The following is a 22275-nucleotide window of genomic DNA, read 5'->3' as shown; positions in this document are numbered from 1 at the left end:
GGTCTCATCTCTAACTTGATTTTTATCATGGTGACAGAGTGGTCTTGTCTGATGCTGATATTCTGTGAAATTGTTGATGTTCAATAGGAGAGCACCAAGGTGGAGCTATAAGTGCCAGGCAAGCTCTTTGCAACACCATGGCCTTTACACAGTGTCTGGCCTGTTTCTAGCATTAGGGTCTTTTTTCCTTTTTCCCAATCCCCTTCTTTGGGAATTTGAGGGATATTTTGGGGGTTGGCCTAAGAGTTATCTGGTTGTGAGAACCTTGGTTTCACCCACATTACTTCTGTGCCCTAATTAAATGTTTTGGGCTTTGACACATTAAGTAATAAAAATATTACTATCTCTCTGAAGGCAATGTTTTTCTTAAATACAGAAATGTGTTTAAATGATTGAGACCAAATGCTAAATTACTAAATATTAAAATAATTTTTAAAAAATACTATTTCTCCTTCTCTGAGATTCAAAATTCACATTAGTATATTTCAATGTTTTTAGTAATACTGCCATAAAGAAACCAAACTTATTTGATGTGAAACACTTTTTTTCACAGAACACATTAACATTTTGATGAACACTAATATTCCACTATTAAACTAGTATTTCGTTGAAATATTAGATTATTTAGTGATGTCTCCTAGTTAAGCTTTTTGTTTTTGAAAACTAGAAATATATGTAAAGGCTAAATAATTGTTGTGATTTAAAATGTTCCAATTTAAAATGAAATAAATCTTAATAACAGTCATTGAAAACAGAGTTTTTCAGATTTACTGTCTTAACAGTAAGAGAAAATATTAAGTATTAGTTGCATTTTTCTGGAGAAAACATTTAACTAGTAGATGAACATATTATATAGTTGCTTTAGTCTAGTTACTATGGTCATAACACTTGTTCAATTGTGAAGCATTATTGTAATTATAAACATTAGTTCAATTATTTCAGCTCACTTAAATGAAGTGTGATTGTTCTGTATATTAATTAAATCAATTGTTCAGCATTTTGTCTTTATAATGGAGGAAATAATATGGTCTTAGCTATAATATAATCTATGTTCATGAATTTTTGTCTAGGTTCTGAGGACTACGTTCAGTTCGATATTCCAATAGACCTAAGAGTGGAACATCCTGGAGAACTAAGTGAGAGAGTGGAAACTGAAGAATTGTCAGAAACTTCAAGAAGCACCATACCACTAGCAATGGTGCTTCCCACTGAAATTCCGTGTGAGGTCAGTAAAGATGCCTTGTTACTTAAGTGGCACTATTGTTTTAATGGAAAATGCATTTCACTTAGTTGTATTATAATCTACATTTGTGAACTTTTACATACACTAGAATGTAAACTCTAACATAACTGGCATTTTTGTCTTTGTTCATGGCTGTGTTCTCAGTACCGAAAACAATGTCTGGTAATTAGTAGGCATTTAAAACGTAATTGTTGAATAATTAGCTATTGGAGAATATATGAGACCTTAATTTTATCAACTGTTACTTAATGCATTGCACACAGATTTGCAGTTGCTTTATATATATCAAGCTACATCAAAGAAAGTTGGAATCATATTAACCAGATTAAATATTTTATTTTTATAAAGGGAAAAAATATTCTTTAATAAAATTTGAAAATACTTCTTTTCAGGACCACCAATTTTTCAATCATAAAACATGCATCAGAGGCCTACATTGCTAAGTGAAAATATTATAAGAGCTACAAGAGTTCCTTAAATATTTTGGATATTAATCCTTTATCGGAGGCGTTGTTTGCAAAAATCTTCTCTTATTCAGTTGGTTGCCTCTTTATTTTGTCGATGGTTTTTTTTGCTGTGCAGAAGCTTTTTAATTTGATATGGTCCCATTCATTTATTTTAGCTTTTACTTCCCTTGTCTTTGAGGTCAAATTCATAAAATCCTTTTTCAATCCAAGGTCCATAAGTTTAATACCCATGTTTTCTTCTGTGTAGTTTATTGTTTCAGGTCTTATGTTTAGGTCTTTGATCCATTTTTAGTTGATTTTTTTACACGGTGACAGATAGCAGTCTAGTCTTTTGTACATAATTTTAATTAAAAAAAAAGAGCTACAAGAGCTGATCCTTTTGGAAATAAAAGTATAATAAAGGGGGAGGTGGGTTTCTGAAGGTGACTAAAAGAGTACATGTTGCTGACATTTTTTCCCCTCCTGTCTTCCTTGGAGTGAATAGCTGAAATAAGGCTCCTGGTAGAGCTTGACCCTAATCTCAGGCTTTGTAACCTTTGGACTAGAAATGAATGATGGCTCTTCGTGCCTGTGAAGTCTTTGAGAGGGAGGAGCCAAAGACACAGGAGAGCCTTAGGACTTTGCATGCAAGGGTCCTTATGCTAGAAGACGGTGGGTTTACGCCATGGGATGACAGGGGCTGCATTGTCTGCTTACTGGGAGATGTGTTCGGGGATAGGCTGTCCTAATGCTGCTGGCACTGAGGGTGCTGCACAGTCTGTGCAATGGGGCAAAATTTAATTCCCTAACACCCTGCCTTCAGGGGTAAGCAGAAGAATCTTTGGTTTAAGTTATTATGCTATCAGTTTCAGAGCAACAAAAACTTTTCTTGACACTGCCTTAGAGACCCCAGAACCTGAGCTGTACAGGTTTAAGGGAACTGGCACAGATAGGCCAAGCAAAACTGCAACCTACTTAAAGGACTCAAGAACTCAAGGGAGGAAGATCAAGCTAAATAATCAGAACCAGTGGCTTCTATTAAGTCAGGGATAATGGAAGAGAAGCATAAATAGATGAGATTATAATAAAAGAGAACTGTTCTCAAGTAGGTAAAATCAAAGCAGAAAAAGCAAAACAAAATAAAACAAAAAAAAAACACAAAAAACCCTCTGGAACTAAAAATAACTCATCAGGAATTATGCAATGGGTCTAAATGGCTGTTTTAAAAAATATCTGTCGCAGTAAATTTTAAACAATATAAAACCTTCCCATTATTAAATCTGCAGAGAAATAAGTATGCAAAAATTAAACCCCACTGCCCTCTAGAGAGATCGCTCACTCAGATGGCTGGTTAGCATCAGGGTTCTTTCAATGGCACCACGATGGGCTGTCTTTTGTTGACATGAATATCGTTCTTTCAGCCCCTCTGAAGTTAAATGATTCCATTTTCAGATTTCCGTCGGGTACCCTACTTTTTAAGCAATCCTAAGAGTTGAAAGGTCATATAAGAATATTTTAGCACCAGCCCCACAGCCTAAACATTCAAAATAAGCTAATCCCTGGGCCAAAAATAGTTATTCCAGTCAAAATCTTGTGTTTTCAGAACCTAGATCTTAGTACAATCTAAATCTATATGACAATTGCCAAACACCACAGGAAACATCATTTGTATCCAAATGAGTGAAAACCATGTTTGCAATTTGCCAGAATAACATTCAGTCTACAGGTATGACAGTTGTCTGAAAGCACAACCTTTGAACGTACTCATTTCTGAGATTTCCTCCAATGAGTGGGTGAATAGAGACCCCTTAAAAAGATGGCCTCCTCTCTCAGGAGGTGATATTTGACTTGCCTGCCATCTGACAAAATCTAGAAATGAACAACAGTGTTACTGCCAGGCACTGGGTCTTATTCAACAGCTAGTGCCTTTCATACCATGTCTTCCAAATCGATTACTCTCCCCTTGCAGTGCGGTGTTTCCAGCATGCCAGCACTGAGCTGACTGTGAGTTCTATCTAGTGGCACAACCTTCATCTCTCTGAGAAACAGGGAGTTGGTTTGAATCTGTCCTGCCACTGCTTGGATCTGAGGACCCGCCTCCAGAGAAGTACCCTCCCTGCTCCGTCATCTGTTCTGGAGAGTCAGCTTTAGAAGATTCTTTAACTGAGGCTGTGGGCGATGCTGCTACTGCTTTTGAACATAGGAGCCTGGGGGTGTTGTTCCCTCTGCCTTGTCATTTTTGCCAGCATTGTTCCTTTCCATGGAATTTCCATTTCCTGGGCCTTGGAAATCTTGTGCTACCTGGAAAACAGAAAATATTTTTTCTTCAACATTTTTTTGTCATGCCTTGGTGAAGATATGCCTACAGTGCTCTATGTAAAAATTATTCCCTGTCTCTTTGAGAAGTACCCAGATGAGTTTTAACTGGTTAAATCTGCTGTTTAATTTGGCCCCATGCTTTACTGTTTCTAAGGTAAGCATTTTTTGTTTTATTCTGGTATTTTTTAATCTTTTTGTTTATGGGCCAAGGCATTTGCTTTTCTAGCATATTCTTCTTGATTTTTGCCTTTCAGGGTATTCGATTTTGAGAGATGCAAAGCCAGTGGGTTAGAAGTCTGCCAGGGGCATCCATTATTTACATGAATCTTATCCAATTTTATTATACCCATGATGAAAATTCTACCTGGGAAGCATTCTACTATGGCAATAACATCTAAATTAGACACACACTGGACCTGGTCTATTATTTGCTAGCTTCTCGCCCCTGTTCTGTGTATTATTCCGATGTCCTAATTTCGTTAATTTTTTTGGCAAATTCCCTCAAAGCAGTGGTTTTCATCTGGGAGTGAGTTTGTCCCCTTCCCCTAGGGGATATTTGGCAAAGTGTACAGACAGCTTTGATGATCACAACTGGGGGATAGGGGTGGCTGCTACTGGCATCTAATGGGTGGAAGCCAGAGATGCTGCTAAACATCCAGTGGCTTCTCTGGTCCAAAAATGTCAATAGTGTCCAGGTTAAATCCCGTCTCAGAGGATAGGAAATACATTTATGCCCCTTGCAGTAATAAGTAACCATCACATCACCTAATAAAGGCATCAGAAATCCAGTGCTCCCTTCAGAGACTTCTCTGCAATCCACCCAGCTGTTCTATCATCACTTGCTAGAGCTGTGTCATCTGTAAGCAGTGATTCCAGTTACTCATTTTTATGGATTTTACCTGGAGCTTTAAGAGGGAGTCTCTGAAAGTTTTCCTTGATAAGCTGCCTCAGAAGTCCTGTAGTTTGCACTCTGATGCCTCCTGCCTCTCCTGTTATTTCTGTGAGTCCCCGTCACAGGTCCAGTAATGGTTTCTATATTTCTTCTTTAATAGCACCATCCCAAAGAGCCGTTAAGAGTGAGCTTCTTTTCTTTATCTCATTTTATCAGTGTAGGCAGGTCTTTAATTGATCGTTTTCCCTTCCTTTTGGTAGAATCTGTTCACTGCAATCTCAGCTTTCCCCCCAGGCCCTCCCCCCACCAAGCCTCTTACTACCTCTGATATTACAAATACTCCTTTATTTTTATATTATTCTACTGGTGCCGCTGTTCTGATGATAACACAATCATATTTTTAAAATCAGTCCAGTCACTTGTTGATTTCTTGAGCAAATTTAATTCTTAAAGTTATAATATAACCACTAAAGCCCCTTTAAGTGGCTTTATCACCACTTAGATCTATATTAGTTTCATTGAATTGTCTGTTTAGCTGAATCCCAGAACATGGCATATTCCCTAATAAAGACCTTCAGTTTATTGGACCTGTTTGTTCACATACCTCTATGGCTACAGCCATATGAGTGTCCAGACCCATAGTATAGACCGCAGACTATGTAATTAACAAATCTAGAGAAACTCTGAGACTATATGAGTGGGTGTGACTCACACGGTCCCATGGGCAAGCCGCAAGAATCTCAGAGATAACCTCCTACCTATTTATCCTTTGGCCCTGAATCCAGAATAAAACGATGTACAGAAGCTAATAACACTGCCCACTTATTTCTGACACCAAAGCACACATTAGTTTTTGGTAACCATCCTTAACCTAAAGTCAGATCCTGTGATATAATTGAAAAACACAGTAAAAGTAGCAAAAAAATTATTGCATGTATTAATGTCAAAAAAGTCTATGTTGTAAAGTGCTGTCCCTTTGATGGTCAGGTTTTACAATGACCAACAAATGTGTTTTCCCTTTAAGCAAGTGGTTCTCAAATTAAGATGCCTAGAGGAACTACTAATGAATTTTTTTTAAAAAAATAATATTATCTGAATTCTATACCCAGTGATTGAAATATAAATGGCCTGGGTTATGGCCTGCACATCGGGAGCTTTAAAATCTTCCCAGGTGATTCTGAAGGTAAGAATTAGCAGCCAAATGTGCATCCATGGCCATAACCTAATCCTTGCTTTGCTGTCATGGGTCAGATCCATGACAGCTATAGCCTCCTGCACAGTCCTGGCTTAATAAGGCCCATGCCTCTATGCTTGTTAAGCTAGTGGCGATTAAAGCAGTCATGAATATAGAGAAAGAGCCATTGGTGTGCATACAAACATGATATTAATAGTAATCTGATATGATGATCCACTAGGATCAAAATCCTTTGTTGCATAATGATTTAATAAATCATTAAAGCCTAAAGACACCTACCCTGACAGAACCAGAAACTTTACTATCTATATGTCATACTGTAGACCAAGTTCCAGCGCTTTTGTTTAGGTCTCAAAGTTTTTGATGAACGCAGCAAAACAGTGTTTGGAGGTGATAAGTATCATAGCTCTTTCTTGCTCTGCATTCTCAGAACTAAATAAGGGATAAACAGAGAAAAGATTGAGAGCAAAATAACAGCTCCATAACTGATCAAACTAAATTGATGGCTATTTGCATATCCTAGCATTTTCTTCATGGAATCGAATTTATCCATATAATTCCATCTTTAATTAAGATGTCTGCAATAATTAAGGACAGGGTTGTATAGGTGCAGGCTTCCCCCCGCCCCCAGAGCAGAACGGGCCACTTCCTGTGTGGAGATGCAGGGGCCAGATGAAGCTATGAGTCCTGAGGGAGATAAGGAATAGAGCTGAGCATGATCGTTTAAAAAAAGTCATAGTTTTTACAGACTTTATTCCATCTTAATGAAAACATATACAGATTGTCTTATGTTCAAAGTTCTTACAAGATGCTGCAATGACATGAAAAAATAAAAGTACCTTCAGGATGTTTAAAATCTAGATGGGAAGCCAAGACGCAGACATGAAACACTAATTAAGAGAGGGTGGGATGTTGGGGGGGAGGGCAGGATGTAGAAAGGGTCCAATAAAAGCGTGGCTGTGCGATGCTCTGGGGTTCCTTGGGAAGTCGTACAACTCCTCATGGGCTACAGCTGTAGGAAGAATTTGTGGAGCTGGCAAAACCTGAGTTGGACCTTGCAGATGATAAGTATGGGGAGACGGAGGGAGATGAGGAACTAAATGGCATGCCAACATTATGTACAAACAGGACCCACTGTGTAATCAGCAGGACCCAATGCAAAGTAACAATGCGGGAGCCTTTGTTCAAATTACTCAGCACTCCAAGGCAGTGACAGTAAGTGCAGGGCTCTTCTAAACACAGGGCCCTGGGCAGCTGCAGAGGTCACATGCCCATGAACCTAGCCCCGGGTAAAAATGAACACGTAAGTACCTCAGTTGGGTGGTGAGTGTGCTTGTGTTTTGTTTAGAACTTTAGGAGGCTGAAAGGCGGAGCCATGTCCTCTGTGAAGGAGGGAATCTGATAGGTAAGAAGCAACCTGTGGGAACACTCATGAATGAGAATGAGTTGACTGGGTGAATAAAACATTGGAGAGCATGCTCAGGCTTACTAAGTTCAGAAGGGGAGAGGTCAAAGTTGAACAAGAAGTGATTTCACATGGAAGTGAACTCTGAAGAACTTTGAAGCAGAGGATGGGGGATCAGAACCAAAGTGAAAAGGAAAGTCATTAAAGATTTGAAGTGAGGTGAGAGATATGAGCAACATAGGAACTGAAGAACTGTGCTAGAAGTGAGGTCCTGTGACGAGTAGGTTGCAGATAGGAGGAACAGAAGGGCTCCCAGCCCTGACCTTCAGGATTTACATGAAGTGGTACATTAAAGAAGGCACAGGGCAGGAAAGAGGAAAGTGTTTCTGACACATTGGATATGAGCTGCAAGAGCAAGAGGAGAATAGTGGTAGTTCCCTTGAGATGGGATCCCTTCTTGATGTGCAATTTAATTGGTGAGGAGACATTTAGATCAAAATACCCTGTGGACAAATATTTGGGAGCCCTGGACCCTGGGAAAACTCCCCAAAATGGATGAGTGTCAGCTGACATGATTTTCGAACATCAATGTATTTGTAGAAACTCTTTGGCACAGAGCATTAAAGATGTAAGCTTTAAAAAAAATAAAAAGATGTAAGCTTTATTGGTGGGTGATTTTTGCTTAGGGACATAACATTTAAATAAGAGAACTTTGAAAGTAATGACTTTGGGGTAATCGTGATTTTATAAGAGCATATAAATGAGGTTCCTATATATTTTGTGAGGGTCTGAAATTTAGTTTGACTTTGAAGGAAGTCTTTGAAGGGTGATATGTGAGCTAATAAAAAAATTGTATTTTTTTTTTTAGTTATTTTGAAGGGTTAAACACCATGATGTAATGAACAGTGCGATTTTGAATTTAGGTAGTTCTGCTTCCTCTTCAGATGTAATTCTGTGTATTAGTTACTTTGCTCATAAAAGAGAAAAATGGTAGTCTTCCATTTTGGTTTTGGTGTGTACATTTGTGTGTGCGTGTGTGTGTGTGTGTGTGTGTGTGTGTGTTGATTAGGATTAAAGGAAATATCATTATATAAAAGTGCTTAGAATAAATTTTAGTATAAAATAAACGCTCACTAAATATTTATTCCTTTCCTTTCTCTGTACTAATTTCAATCTTCTTATCCCTAATTAAAAAAAAATTTTCAAAAAGGGTTTCAATAGCTCTTCTTACCTTCTATAAATAGACTTAGTTTTTTTTCACTTTAATAAACCTTGAAACTTTTAGATTCATAAACTTTAGTCAGCTCAATAACCTTCACAGATATTCATCATAAATAGAATAACCAGGGAATCTCTATTAGGTAAGATTTAAAACTATTGGACTTAAAAAAAAATTCATCATGTAAATTTTAAGAGATTTTAAAGTTAAACCTGTTCGGTCCTTTCATTTATAGATAAACACACCTAGTCCTACAAAGGTGGAGAAAAAGGCTTTGCAAAAAGAATTTGGTTAGCAATGAATTACAGTTCCCTGGAGGTCTGTGAAGTGATGCTCATTACTGTGAGTTACAGTGTGTCACATACAGGGAAGAGGCATGTGGAAAAGGGAAATGCTATGTCCTCACTGTTTGTTCAGTGGCAAAATATGGTATTGGAAGAAAAAATTCAATAGACATCACGTTGGTAAACTCAAAATGTAGTGAGAATCACATTTACATATTTTATTTCTAAGCATGGTTGAAAATAGGGACATGATAAGAGACATACAATGATCACGTACAAGCTCTATCATAAATAAATGTAATGGGTTATTTGGTTACTGTAAACATTTTCAAATGCTTAATTGGGTGATATTTTTTATCTTGCAGAATCCTGGTGAAATATTTATTATTTTGAGAGATGAAGTAATTGGAACTGTGGAGGTTGAATTTACGTCAAATAATAAATGCATTAGAATACAGCCAGCCCTTTGGAATAAGACAGCCTGGTGTATGAAAGCTTTAGGTAAGAAATGTTTTATGCTTTAATAAATATAAACCATCATCCTAAGTTTCTTTCAATAAGTCTATGATAAATGGTTTTACTTCCCTACAGAAACTAATATTGTTCTGCAGGTGTTTCCTGTGCTTAACTTGAACATACCCAAGGTTGTTATTATTAATCTAGATTCACAAAAGTATGAATGTGTAAATTATGAGAAATTAACTCATGTACCATGTGGTGAAACAACAGCTGGTAACATCTCATGTTTTTGTATTTGATATATGTCAGCTTTAATATATGTCAGCTATTAAACATGGAACTAAGATTATTAGCTTTATGGTAACAAGATTAGCAGATATTTGGATTTTTTATTATTGAACTTTGAACTTTTTCCTTTCTTTTTCTATTTCTATCTCTATCATCTCTATCTCTGTCTCTATCTATCTCTATCTATCTCTGTCTCTATCTCTATCTCTATCTCTAGCTCCTTCTCTCCATACTCCTGAGCATATTTTTGGTTGTTCTGGAAAGCATACATCTTTTTCACTATTTTTATCATCATGGTACCATTTTTATATAAAATCTTTCCCTCTTTTCCTTATTTACTTTGTGAAGCTAGCCATTTCACTATTCAACTTTGCTTGAAGTGTGATAAACTGTATCAGATTGAGAATCCCAGATGGAATATCCACATTTGCCACAATAATTGTACTATAATCAAAGTCTAATATGTTAATTTCTGAATGTTTTCATATAAATGTAGGAATACTTGGTTTTGGAATTTATGATATCTTTTTACAATCACAGAATAAAAATACCTTATAAAACTTCATAAATGTGAACTTCATAAAATATTTTAAAGTAAGAGACAGGTAATCTTACTATGAATTTGGAAACGTAGTGAAAATATTTAAAATTAAAGAGTATGTCAAATACATTCTGAGCCTTTTTCACCCTTTTAGAATGTAGCTATTATGAAGTAAATCTATTTACAGAGAAACTACACACCTTTTCCATCGTGTTATGCGAAGCATGTGTCCGTTTATGGATTTACTTGCACAGCTGAGGTCAGACTTGGATTATCGAAAGGAAAGACTCTACACCTAGCATTTATAAACATTTCATACCTTGTCATGGGTGAGGATATGCAGAAGTGAGATGAGAAAGATATCTCACTATCTCTTTTCTTTCTCTTGCAAAGCCCTCCACTTTTTTTTTCTTTAAGATTTTATTGGGGAATTGGGGGAGGAGAACAGCTTTGGGGAATCAGGGAAGGGGAACAGACAGACAAGTTGCCGTCCTTTTGTTCTTCAGTCTCGTTGTGGAGGATGTTGCTTCACTGGCCCAAGATGGCACCATCATTGCACTCTTCCCAGGTGAGGCAGATCAGTCGCCAGCTTCTGGACAGCCACTCATAACTGTTGCTGGCTGATCACGCTGGCTGCTGGCTGCTGGCTACACATTGTAGCCCATGGCAACCCACTGCAGCAGGGGCTGCAGCCTATGCCGTTGCCGGCGACTCATGGCAGCCCAGCTCCAGGTTGAGCTGTTGTTCAGCATCTTAGCTGTAGAGGGCAGTGTCACTGGCCCTCATATGTGGGACCTGAACCGGGGCCCTCTGGCGTCCCAAGCCAGCTCTTAACCAACGCTCCACTCGGCCGGCCCAAGCCCTCCACTTTTTTATGCCACATTTTAAAATGATTTAATGAACAATAAACTAATTAGTTTTAGAGTTTAAACCACATCTAGTTAAACTAAAATCACTACAGAAAGATTAACGTTGCAAATTAAGAAGTACTTAGATAATATTTCTTAATTAGCAGAAGAAAGTGTCAAATAAAATTATTCACGTTAAGATTTGATGTTCAGTTTACCTAGTAGCTAAGACCAGTGTAAAAGATGAAATATGGCAAAGTTCCAATGTTTTTCAGAAAAGCAAGAAACTAGTATTTCATATTTTCTAAGATATACCAGGCCATAATACTGTCTATGTGATTGAATAGCTAATTTACAGTAAATAAATACATAAATAAATAATCACTATTTACCAGTGATGATAATTAAACCTCTCCAAATTGTTCTTTCAACTGGTGTGTTCTGTAAGTTAATGAGAGATTTTCTTATGAAATGTTTTCTGCTATGCACATGGCAATCTAATGGGGCATGCCTCAGCAGAAATGGCCTCAAGGGTCTTATTTTCTCTGCTTTGTGGCACTGTTTCTTGAAATTTTTTGAGCCCTAGCAAGAGATACATTTTATATCATGACCCAGTACATGTGCATACACACGTAATTAAAACAAAGGTTTTATAATCAATAGTTAGACGAATGGTTTCAACCCTGTCATGTAAAAAGCTTGAATGTTGTTACTCCCGTTCTTACAGCAAGAAAAGGTTGAACATGCTGAAAATCAATGACATTTCTTGAACTCATCAGAGAACTAAGGTTGCAGGGAAAATCACTATTCCAAAATCTGAAATGAAAAGTAAATCAAGAGAGGGACATCCAAGATCCACTTACTTGGAACAGAAGTCACTAGAGCCAGAAACTGGCCAGGGTACTGAAATGGCACTTTTGATGACTTGCTGGTGTCTGAGTGTGGACTAGTTTGAGAGTAAGTAGCTCCTGGGGACTGTAGTCTTATGAGGCACCTATAATTTGGGGGGGTTTACCTCCAGGAACCTCACCAGGTTCTCAGAGCAAAGATCTGAGAAAGACCTTCGGAAGGCTCTGCCAGCGCAGGGAAAAAATAATCCTGGTGAAATACTTCTAGTATGTGTGTTCTCCATAACAAACGTAGAAACAGGAGAAACCACTTTACTAGAGCTTCATCCCAGCCAGGAACTGCGTCCATCCACTGTGGTCCCCTGGAGCCTTCCTGTCTCACTTAAGGTGGGGAGGGGAAAACTAAGCCACAGCAGAAACACTTCTGAAGGCCACAGCCAAGAGACACAGGCCCATTAGGAAACTGAGCCTCAATCATAAGATTAGAATGATCCCCTTGCCCCCAGCATGATCACCAGCACCATCACAGGGTCCAGTATAATGGCGGGAGATTACAGCTGAAAATACTGCAAAGTACAGACTCTTTCTGGGGAGGAGACTTAGGGAAGCAAAGGTCAAGAAGGAATACAAAAACATAGACCACAGAGAAATTTGAAGCTTCTGGTACCTATAGTTCCAGCAAATATAAGTGCAGCCCATCTTCTAGCCAAATTACTACAAATTCTCACTACATGACTATTTATTTTAGTGTGTGTACCTGACACAATATGTCTGGTTTTCAAGAAGAAATTACAAGTCATGCCAAAAGTCAAGAAAAAAATCCATCTGAAGAGTTAAAGGAAACATCACACCACATTTAGATGTGACATGGATATTGGAATGATCAGACAGGGAATTTTAAATAACTCTCATTAATATGTTAAGGGCTATAATGGGAAAGTAGACAACATGCAAGAACATACAGGTAATATAAGCAGAGAGATAGAAATTTTACTTCTTTTCAATTTTTTTCAATGCTAGTCAAAACCTACTAAATTGATATCATGATATCCTAGTGAGTCACCAGCCACAGCTAGAGGATGTATGCTTTGCAGCTGCACTGATGTACGTCGTGGCCTGTATTGTGGCCACACATCTGGTGACTGAAAGTTTCGTTTATTACAATTAAACAAAATCTGAAATTCACTTTCTCAGTTGAACTAACTGTATTTCAAGTGATTTATTAGAACATAACCCATCGTCTCAGAAAGTTCAACTCAATACCGCCGACTGTACAATAGACTTCCTTTTTCTCTACACCAGTTATGGAGTAAGAGAGAGCACCCAGCATGCCCTTAAAGGCTAGTGATCTGTCCAGAATCTGCACATAGCCTAAGAAACACTTAACAGTGACCAAGAGCACCCTTTTTATTCTGTGTGGAGCCATTTACTGAGTAACTTCAGACAAGTCTCTTGATCATCCTGTGCTTCAATTTTCTTTTTGATAAAATAACTTCTCTTCTTACATTTCAAGTACTCACTAATAGGATATTTGGACATAAGGGAGAAAAGATATAAGACAACACTTAAATAGACATCCAACCAAGGAACAAAGTGTCGGTCTCTCCCTCTAGGAATTCCATTAAACATAAGGAGGGTTTTTTTCTGGAATAACCCACCCTCAGCTTTTGGATGGGGTATGGTAAGCCATTTAAAAACTTCCTTCTCTTCCCTACAGAGAAAAGAATTGAGGGAACTATCTTTCTTTATAAATATTGTACGCCTCGTATTGTCCCTCTCTTATCTTAGTCCTCTGTTTACATCTCTATTTTTCTTTTTAAGATTTTATTGGAGAATTAAGGGAGGGGAACAGCTTTGGGGAATCGGGGAAGGGCAACAGACAAGTTGCTGTCCTTCTGTTCTTCAGTCTAGTTGTGGAGGATGTCGCTTCACTGGCCCATGCTGGTATTATCATTGTGCTCTTCCTGGGTGAGGCAGTTGCTCGCTGGCCATTGGACAGCCGCTCATGGCAGCTCTCGCTAGCTGGTGGCTGGCCACTCACGGTAGCTTACGGCAGCCCACTGCAGCCCCACTGCATCCTACACCGTTGCTGGTGACTCATGGCAGCCCAGCTCCAGGTCGAACTGTTGTTCACCATCTTAGCTGTAGAAGGCTCAGCGTCACTGGCCCATGTGAGGTCCAAACCAGTGGCCCTGCTGCTCCGAGCTGGCGACCCAAGCCAACTCTTAACCAACGAGCCACTCAGCCAGCTCTGTTTATATTTCTTGATATAAAAGCCACCAAATTTGTTTGTCCCCTTTTACCCTTGAGGAATCATGCTAAGGAGAGTTCCCAATTCTATGTCATCTTACATATAACCCCTGTACTAACTGGTGACTTCCAGGGCAAGGAATGATCTCAAACAGTATCCCACATCCTCCAGTAATAGTCCGTACAGATTTAAGCCTTTTAAAACATTTTTCTGTACCTCTTAAAATACCAACTTACAATGGAGGGGTCAGAAACTAAAGTGGGTTAAGAAATACAAATTGGTAGTTACAAAATAGTCATGGGGATGTAACCAGTGTAGAGAATTTAGTCATTGGTGTTGCAACAACTATGTAGAGTGCCAAGTGGGCACTAGACTAATTAGAGGGGTCACTGCATAAATTATATAAATGTCTAAGCACTATGCTGTACACCTAAAGCTAACATAAAATAATATTGAATGTCAACGGCAACTGAAATGAATGAATAAATAAATAAATAAATAAATAATAAAACAAAATAGAAGCATACCAGCAACTCTTCTCCACTCTCAGAATTCTTTTGAAGAATATTAATGCATGAAGTTCAGGAGACCTCCATCTGTCCAGTCTCTTTTCAGTCCGGTAAAATTGCTCCTGTAACTTGATTTGCGGTCATCTGAGTCATGACTTAATCAGTCACGTGACTTAAAATGTGATTTGCTCCCTGTAGTGTCCTCTTGTGCTGTAACCAGTTTCCTATACTGAGACTGGCTGGTGTTGCAGACTGGTATGGCAGCTTCGCAGTTTGTTCAGGACCCTGGCTTATTTCTAGTCACCATTCTGTAGTCCGTAGGGTGTGGCCATATTCATCATGGGGCAAGATGGCTCCTAAGATGTTTGCCATCACACCTGTAATCCAAGAAACATGACGAAGCAGTGGTGTGCTGGAAACACCTCATGCTGGATTGAAAGAGCCAGTTCTGTGTACCCCTCCTCTACTTCATATTCAATGATTGCACTTTGTGTATTAAACTTCTCAGGTTGTCATAACAAAATACCACAGAATGGATGACTTAAACAACAGATATCTATTTTCTCAGTTCTGGAAGCTGGGAGTCTGAGACCAAGGAACCAGAAGCCGCCTTATGGCTTCTTTCCTCGGCTGGCAGACAGCTGCCTTCTCTCTGTCCTCTCATGGCCTTTTCTCTGTGCACTCGTACTTCTGGTGTCTCGTTCTCTTCTCATAAGGATGCCGTTCTTATTAGATAAGGCCTCATCTCCAAGTACAGTACATTAGGGGCTAGGGCTTCAACATATGAATTTTGGGAGGATGCAATTGAGTTCATAACACTTTGGTAGCTTGAAATCAGCCATGGTGGGAATATTTACACCAAATATAACAAAACCTATAAATCAGGGCTCTTTTTTTATCTTTCTGGAGAGGTAGTTTATCAACACACCACTGGGATAAAGAAATGGAGGCCTCATTAAATAAGGTTTCTGTGAGACACATCTGCATGTATCTCATTATTCAGAACCTAATCCCAATGTCCTACCTAGCTGAAGGAAAGAATAGAAAATCTAATCTTTTTAGCTGGGTAGAAATGTGCTTCACAAGTCAAAATCTTTTTCTAAAAGGAAGAACAGAAGACACATTGGGGTAAGCATCTAGCATTTTCTGTTAGAGAAGGGTATATCTCTAAGTCCAACTAGTCTAATTCTTCCTTTTATTTGGACACCTCCTCCTAACCATTTAAGAGTGTGTGTGTGTGTGTGTGTGTGTGTGTGTGTGTGTGTGTGTGTGTGGTCTCTCAGCTTTAAGGTATATCAAATATTCTGAGATCTCCATCTTACAGTTCTCAGAAAGAACTCAGATTCCTCTCCATCCAAACAAACACTGTACTATATTAATGTTCTTTTTAAATCTATGTTCCTTTTTACCTTAGTAACAACTCAAAAAGAAAAAAACACAACAAAATTATGTTAAAGTACAATTATACCAAACGGGGAAGAAACCCGAAGATGCTCTTTTCCTAAATGCTCTTCTCCTTTCCCTTTTAACACACTTCCAAATCGTAACCTGATTTTTTTAATTTGAGAAAATATCCTCTAATTTTGCCTTCTCCCCTTTCTTTTAGCCCAATAACTTGATACACTTATAATTACTTTGATTTTTAAATATCACACCTTCCTGATGGCATCCACAGGTTTGTCTCTGACAGAGACTGTTTTGTGCTAAATGAATTTAAAGTTACCATAGTCTCAGCTCATGCCAAGACTTATGAAAATATATTTGAAGGCTTCCAACTAGAAAAATTAACTAATTTTTCCCAGATGGAAGAAGGTATTCCTCTAGTACCTGAAGCTCAAATATTTTACACAGCAGGGGGACAACCAATTAAAAGTTGAAAAGAATGTAAAATGAATCTGCAAAGATGTAGAATCTCTTTACTAATTAGGAAACTATGTTCTGAATAATGTAGATTATAACTTCCTATTTCATTGAAAGAGCATGAAAAATACTTTAAGATGTGCCAAATATTATGCTGAACCTGCTTTAAAAATAACAGTAAGAAAGTTTTCTAAATATCATAATTCAGGAAGATAATTTTAACATACATAAAATTGATATTCATTTTTAGGCATGACCAAGGTTTTGAAGCTACTGATATTTATTTCATAATAATGTTCTAATCAAAAGAGCCATGTTGATTTCAGTTTCCATGGAAACATTAGGTGGGTTCATTTAACATTTACCATGTGGAAAAGGGCTAAAATTGGTTCATAAAGGAACACAGCTTCTCAGACAATGGAAATACAGAAAGTAAAAAGCTCTTAAATTAATGGATTTTTGAAATATCTTTTTATATGGAATTAGTGAACGTAGTTTGGACTCTTCAGAAATACATTTGGATTATATTTTCCATAAACTACTTCAGTCTGCCCCTCATCTGAAAAGACAGGCCACTTAAATCATGGAGGCAGGAAAGGTTGACAAAGACACTTGAAGAGCCTAGAACTAGAGATATGAAATTTAAATAGAATTGCTTTTACCATGACTCCTCTGTAAATGCACTTTGTTGTGTATCTGAGTACGATGGGCATAAGAAGTTCCATGATTTTTCTCCCATTGTAAACCTTTTTTCTTCTTCATAACTGATTATCATACCCTTGATGGGTTTGGTGATTTTGATCCATATTTGTATGTCTTTCCAGTGTTAAATGTGACTGGCCTACTTTAGTCTAGATAATATATGGCAGAATTCACTTTTCCTCTCTTATATTTGAGTCCTTAAAGTAATTGGTTTTATTTTTATTGAAGAGCTATAAAATGTAGACATCATAGTCACCATAGTTAAAGTAAAATAATGCTCAAGTCACACTGGCTATTGTTCATGAAAAGTCCAATTCAATAAAATGTTATGAAGGAACGCCTTCCAAACAGATCTATAAGGAGTTCTTCTTGATATACAGGTAGAAACAGTAATTAGGTCTTAGCTTAATAACTGACTTTTAATAGATTTGAAAATGTACACGCACACACAAAGACAGTACTTCAAAGGGCATCTCTTTGGAGGATTACTCTAAAATCAACATTATTATTAATAGATCTAATTAATGGCAAAGTTTTGAGTCAACTAATGACTCAAGATATCAGAAATAAATTAGCTCATTTTCATGTTAGATTCTAAAGAAATTAGAATGTTTTAAATATTTTATATCAAAGAACCAGCAAGCAAACCTCATCATATATCTCTCATGATTAATCACCTGCTTTCAGAAAGTTAACACCCCATTGTAATACTCCTAACCTCTTTTCTGATAGACAATATCAATATCTTCTTTCAAAGTCATCTTTATGAAAGCTACTGAAATTGATTTCATTTGACTCCAGTAACTCCAGAACCTCCTATACCATAGGTGCACAGCTGCAGCTGATTAGTCCTACATTACAACTTTCAGGGTTTCCATTGTAGATAGATATTTACTTTGGGAAGAGAGAACTTTTCTACATATATATCCTTTATAATACAGGTTAAGTGTCTAGTTGAGCAATATGGTAAGAGGAGATTTCAGCCTCTTCATCTAGTTAAGCTTAAAATTGCTTTTGTGAGCTGTAAATTTCCCTGAGCAATACCATAAGAGGTCCTTTAACCTCTTCAGGAGATAAAGTAAAATTAATGCTTACACCTTAAGAATGTTTAAATATTCAAAGCTTCATTAGGCAGCTAAGGTTAGAACTGGTTTTTTGATCTTATACTTAATGTTATACTTAATGGCTTTTTCCAAACCCCGGATATTTGGGTGACAGTTTTCCAGGAGAATTTGGAAAATGCCTCCATAACAAAGAGTGAAAGTTTTTAAAGTACGTTCTGAAAATGAATTTAAAGAGCTCAATTCTGTTTACTTTTGTTACAATAAAATACAATGACTTTTCCATTGAAATGAATGTTTATTGTTATTCTTTCATGGAAAGCCCAACATTCTTAGGCGACTTTAACTCTTGGTATGTTTGAGAAGAATTTACAATGCAGTATATCAGTTACTTTAAACAGCTTGTTCACAAAAAGTCTTTGGATAAATGTACGGTATAACTAATACTTAAATAGTAGGGCATTAAACCTTGCCTTCCCAAGGGTTTTTCATTATAATCAATTGAATAAAAGTTCTATAATTTCAATCAGCTCCACTCTTTCTCTTTCCAAACACAGTTTTGAGGAACTTGCCTATAATTTGTGGGAATATTCTTCATAAGAATGATAACAAATGCCTAACTTTTTTATAAACAGTGTTATTGTTCTAAATTCTAAAGTATTATATAAAGATGATTATAGATTATTTTTTTTTAATCTAGGGAGTTGGGAAGAAAAGACAGTGCTTTGTTTTTACCATAATTTCACCATGTGTTCTTACCATATAAGGTTTTGTTTTGTTTTGTTTTGTTTTAATAATTCTAAAATTGTACATTCTATTTTGTGGTTTCTAATTTCTAAGGATAAAAAAGAAAACACTTAAGTGCTAGAAGTTGGTACAATTGTTATGAATTCTTACAGCCTTCCTTCATATTCTCTAAGAGACATAATAATGTGAGACATGAGCTCCTAACTCTTGCTTGTATTTTATAAGATTTTCCTGCTGGCCCTATTAATGTCAATGTCTACTGTGATGGAGTCATTAAGGCCACAACTGAGATTAAATACTACACAACAGAAAAGGCAATGGAGCGCCCGGGAGTGGCAGGTCCAGGAGATGATGTGCCCCAGGTAAGGTGATCTTTCCATGAAGCTGATAATGAGTTAAAGAGCTAATGTGGGATAAAAGAATGCATGCTTTGGTATAAAGTCTGTATGTTGGTTGAATAAGAATGAATTACTGATCAATAGGAGGGGAAGAAACCGACCTGTGTGGCGCAGAGATACAGATGAATTAGTTTGCGTAAGTCAGGCATTCCAGATAATGTCACTGGGAGACAGGGTACCCAAAATACCTATTGTGATAGACTCATTTTAAAGCTGTTACAGAGAAGATAAAGAAAGAAGAATTAAAGTCTTAAGAACCTAATTTACCCTTTGTCCAGATCTGGACAATACAAAATAAGTCAGGTCATCTGATGCTTTGAAGTTACGGAGTCAGACAAACTGAGAATACCACCAAAAAGGGAGTGTATGGTGTTACTCTAGAAATTGTTATTTTCATGTGGAAATTTCCAAGCTCAGCGTATATTTTTTCTTAGTTTCATTTATCACTGTTATCTGATAGTGGAAATTATTGCTTTATATTAACAGTGTTTATTAGGAAATCCAGGAGGTTGAAATTTTTCTGGGAAGTATACAAAGAGGCATTTTTAAGCACCAGGTTGCTTCTCTCTTGAGTGTGACAAGCTATTCCTCAGCAATAATGACTTACTTGGTGAGGTGTTTGTGGTCTTCTCGATGAGCCCTTGTTGGATTAATTTCCAGGGAATGTTCGTGCTGTGAATGCCCTACCCTCATGGATTTAGAATGTAACAATTGCATCATGATTAATCTCATGCCATTAGTTTCATTTCTGCATTTTATTTTGTCTTGTCATTACCTGACCCACTTTCATCAAAGAGAAAGCTTGCTTGATGTGGAAATTTCACCCTTTGTGTGCTTATTCCATCAAATCTTCAGAGTGAAACAGATATCATTTCTTTTTATAGCTACTTGATAATTAGAATTATAACCTTGCTTAATTGCCTTTGCGTGTGTGTGAGAAGCGGGAGAGGGAGAAGGTAAAGTGGGTAGAGACAAAGAAAGAGGTAGTCGAATGAACAACGTGGTCTTCAAACCCACTGCAAAACACTCTATAAGAGCTTGTAACACAACCATCAATGACAGTGAAGTTGACAGGTTTTCATGAAGCCTTACATGTTTAACCTAGTTTGGAACTGGAGGTTTTGTTATTTATTTTGTGTGAGACATTTTTCTATTAGAGTTCTCCTTTCTGAATGACATGTTTCAGAACAATGGAAAAGGTAAAAATGTCTTAAGGGAAGACAGGGAGTGAAATAACCATTTGTCAAACCAAGGAGTCTGTGGACATTTGACAATATGTCTACTTTGTAATTGCAAAGCAAGAACAAAAGTAATAGCCTGACCTACAGATTGTTTCATTTTCTTGTGAAAAGTCTACCTTATCTTCTACTTTAAAAATTCTATTTATTACAAAAAGGTTAATAAAAGTGATATATTGCATTATGAAGATAGTCAGCATAGAGGTAAAGTAGTCCCCCAAACACATTGTTGTGTTAATTTTGCCTTTAGGAAGGAAAAAAAAAACCCTTTGTATAGAGTGAAAAATTCAATGTAATTTTGACTCTTGGACAGTTTCTCAGAATGCTGTAATAGAGAAGTTACTCTTTTCTACAGATTTGAGTGAATAAAAACTGTTTTGCATAGCTTTTAGATAACTAGAAAAGGCTCGGTTTCATTTTCACCCTCAGTGTCAGAAATGCGAGGTGAACAAGTAATATGATTGCACCTTAGGATTTCTCCCCTCCACCAAGCCCTGCCTGTCCAGTGAAAGGAACTGTTGAACAGTCACAGCTTGATTCAGGCTTTTCCTATCAGGAAAGAGCCACTTAAACCCAAGGTGAGAGTACTGAGAGGTAGAATTATTCTAGTTTGGTGACAGCAGACCACAGTACAAGAAGAGACATTAAGAGATTAAGCTTCATATATACAACTTAAAATACACTGGCTTAGAGGTTTTGCTCCTATCATCAGGGGGCCTAGACATGTTGTAGGATTAGATCAAACAAATTCTGAGACAGATCTTAGCCCAGACCAAGCTCTACTATCACACACCTAAAAAAGGAAAAGGCTGCCATTCAGTCAGACTCCATCACATCTTATCTCAGGTATGACATGGGGTTTGGACCACATATGTTATCCCTACGAGAAATTCATTAAGATGGTGAGTGGTCAACTCTATCCTTGATGAAAAAGAAGAAACCACAGGGTCCTTTCTTTGGTGTGTTTTAGGGATGTTTGGCCTCAAAGGAGCCTATACTGCTTCCCCTTGCCAGCATTTGGATTTTCTCCCACATAGATTGTATTTTTGACATTTGGCTGTGCTCCCACACAGATTATATTTTTTAAACCGTATAAAAACCTTTGCTTTTTCTTTCCAGTATAGAACATTACAGTAATTGTTTCTTTCATGTGCTTGCTACTCTAACATTTAATTGGGAAATTTGGATATTTCACAAATAGTCCACTAAACATCTCTATTCAAAGGACAATCAATATACGTTGTGATTTTATTCACCATAGTTACTGTGTGTTTGTAAGAACATCTACTAGCAGATTTCAATGTTTTCAATATCCTACCTACTTAACTGAAACAGCATTTTGAAACAGCTATTCTGAGTTTTCCTATAAATGCTAATGGTAGCTGTGGACTTAAGTAATCCTAAAAATTAGTAATATCGTACTCCTCATAATCATTTAAAAACTATTGGGCATATAATAACGTGAACATTCTCTGAATCTGAGGAAAGGAATAATGAGAAATCTGTGAGTTTTAGTTTTTAG

The 22275-nt window shown here is 37.2% G+C and overlaps 1 protein-coding gene across 1 annotated transcript in view; it reads left to right on the top strand.

Annotated features, from left to right (window-relative positions):
- Nucleotides 1-22275, top strand: part of LOC109392362 (B-cell scaffold protein with ankyrin repeats-like) — a 224359-nt gene that overhangs the window by 75752 nt on the left and 126332 nt on the right. The window contains exons 3-5 of the mRNA XM_019660759.1: nt 1071-1225; nt 9369-9504; nt 19343-19479. Of these exons, the coding sequence (XP_019516304.1) occupies nt 1071-1225; nt 9369-9504; nt 19343-19479 (428 nt within the window). The remainder of the gene's footprint in view (nt 1-1070; nt 1226-9368; nt 9505-19342; nt 19480-22275) is intronic.

This window comes from Hipposideros armiger, unplaced genomic scaffold, assembly GCF_001890085.2.
Source record: "Hipposideros armiger isolate ML-2016 unplaced genomic scaffold, ASM189008v1 scaffold_328, whole genome shotgun sequence".
In the NCBI taxonomy this organism is placed as follows: Eukaryota; Metazoa; Chordata; class Mammalia; order Chiroptera; family Hipposideridae; genus Hipposideros; species Hipposideros armiger.
The sequence above is the reverse complement of the archived record's forward strand: the minus strand, read 5'-3'. Positions and strand labels throughout refer to the sequence as shown.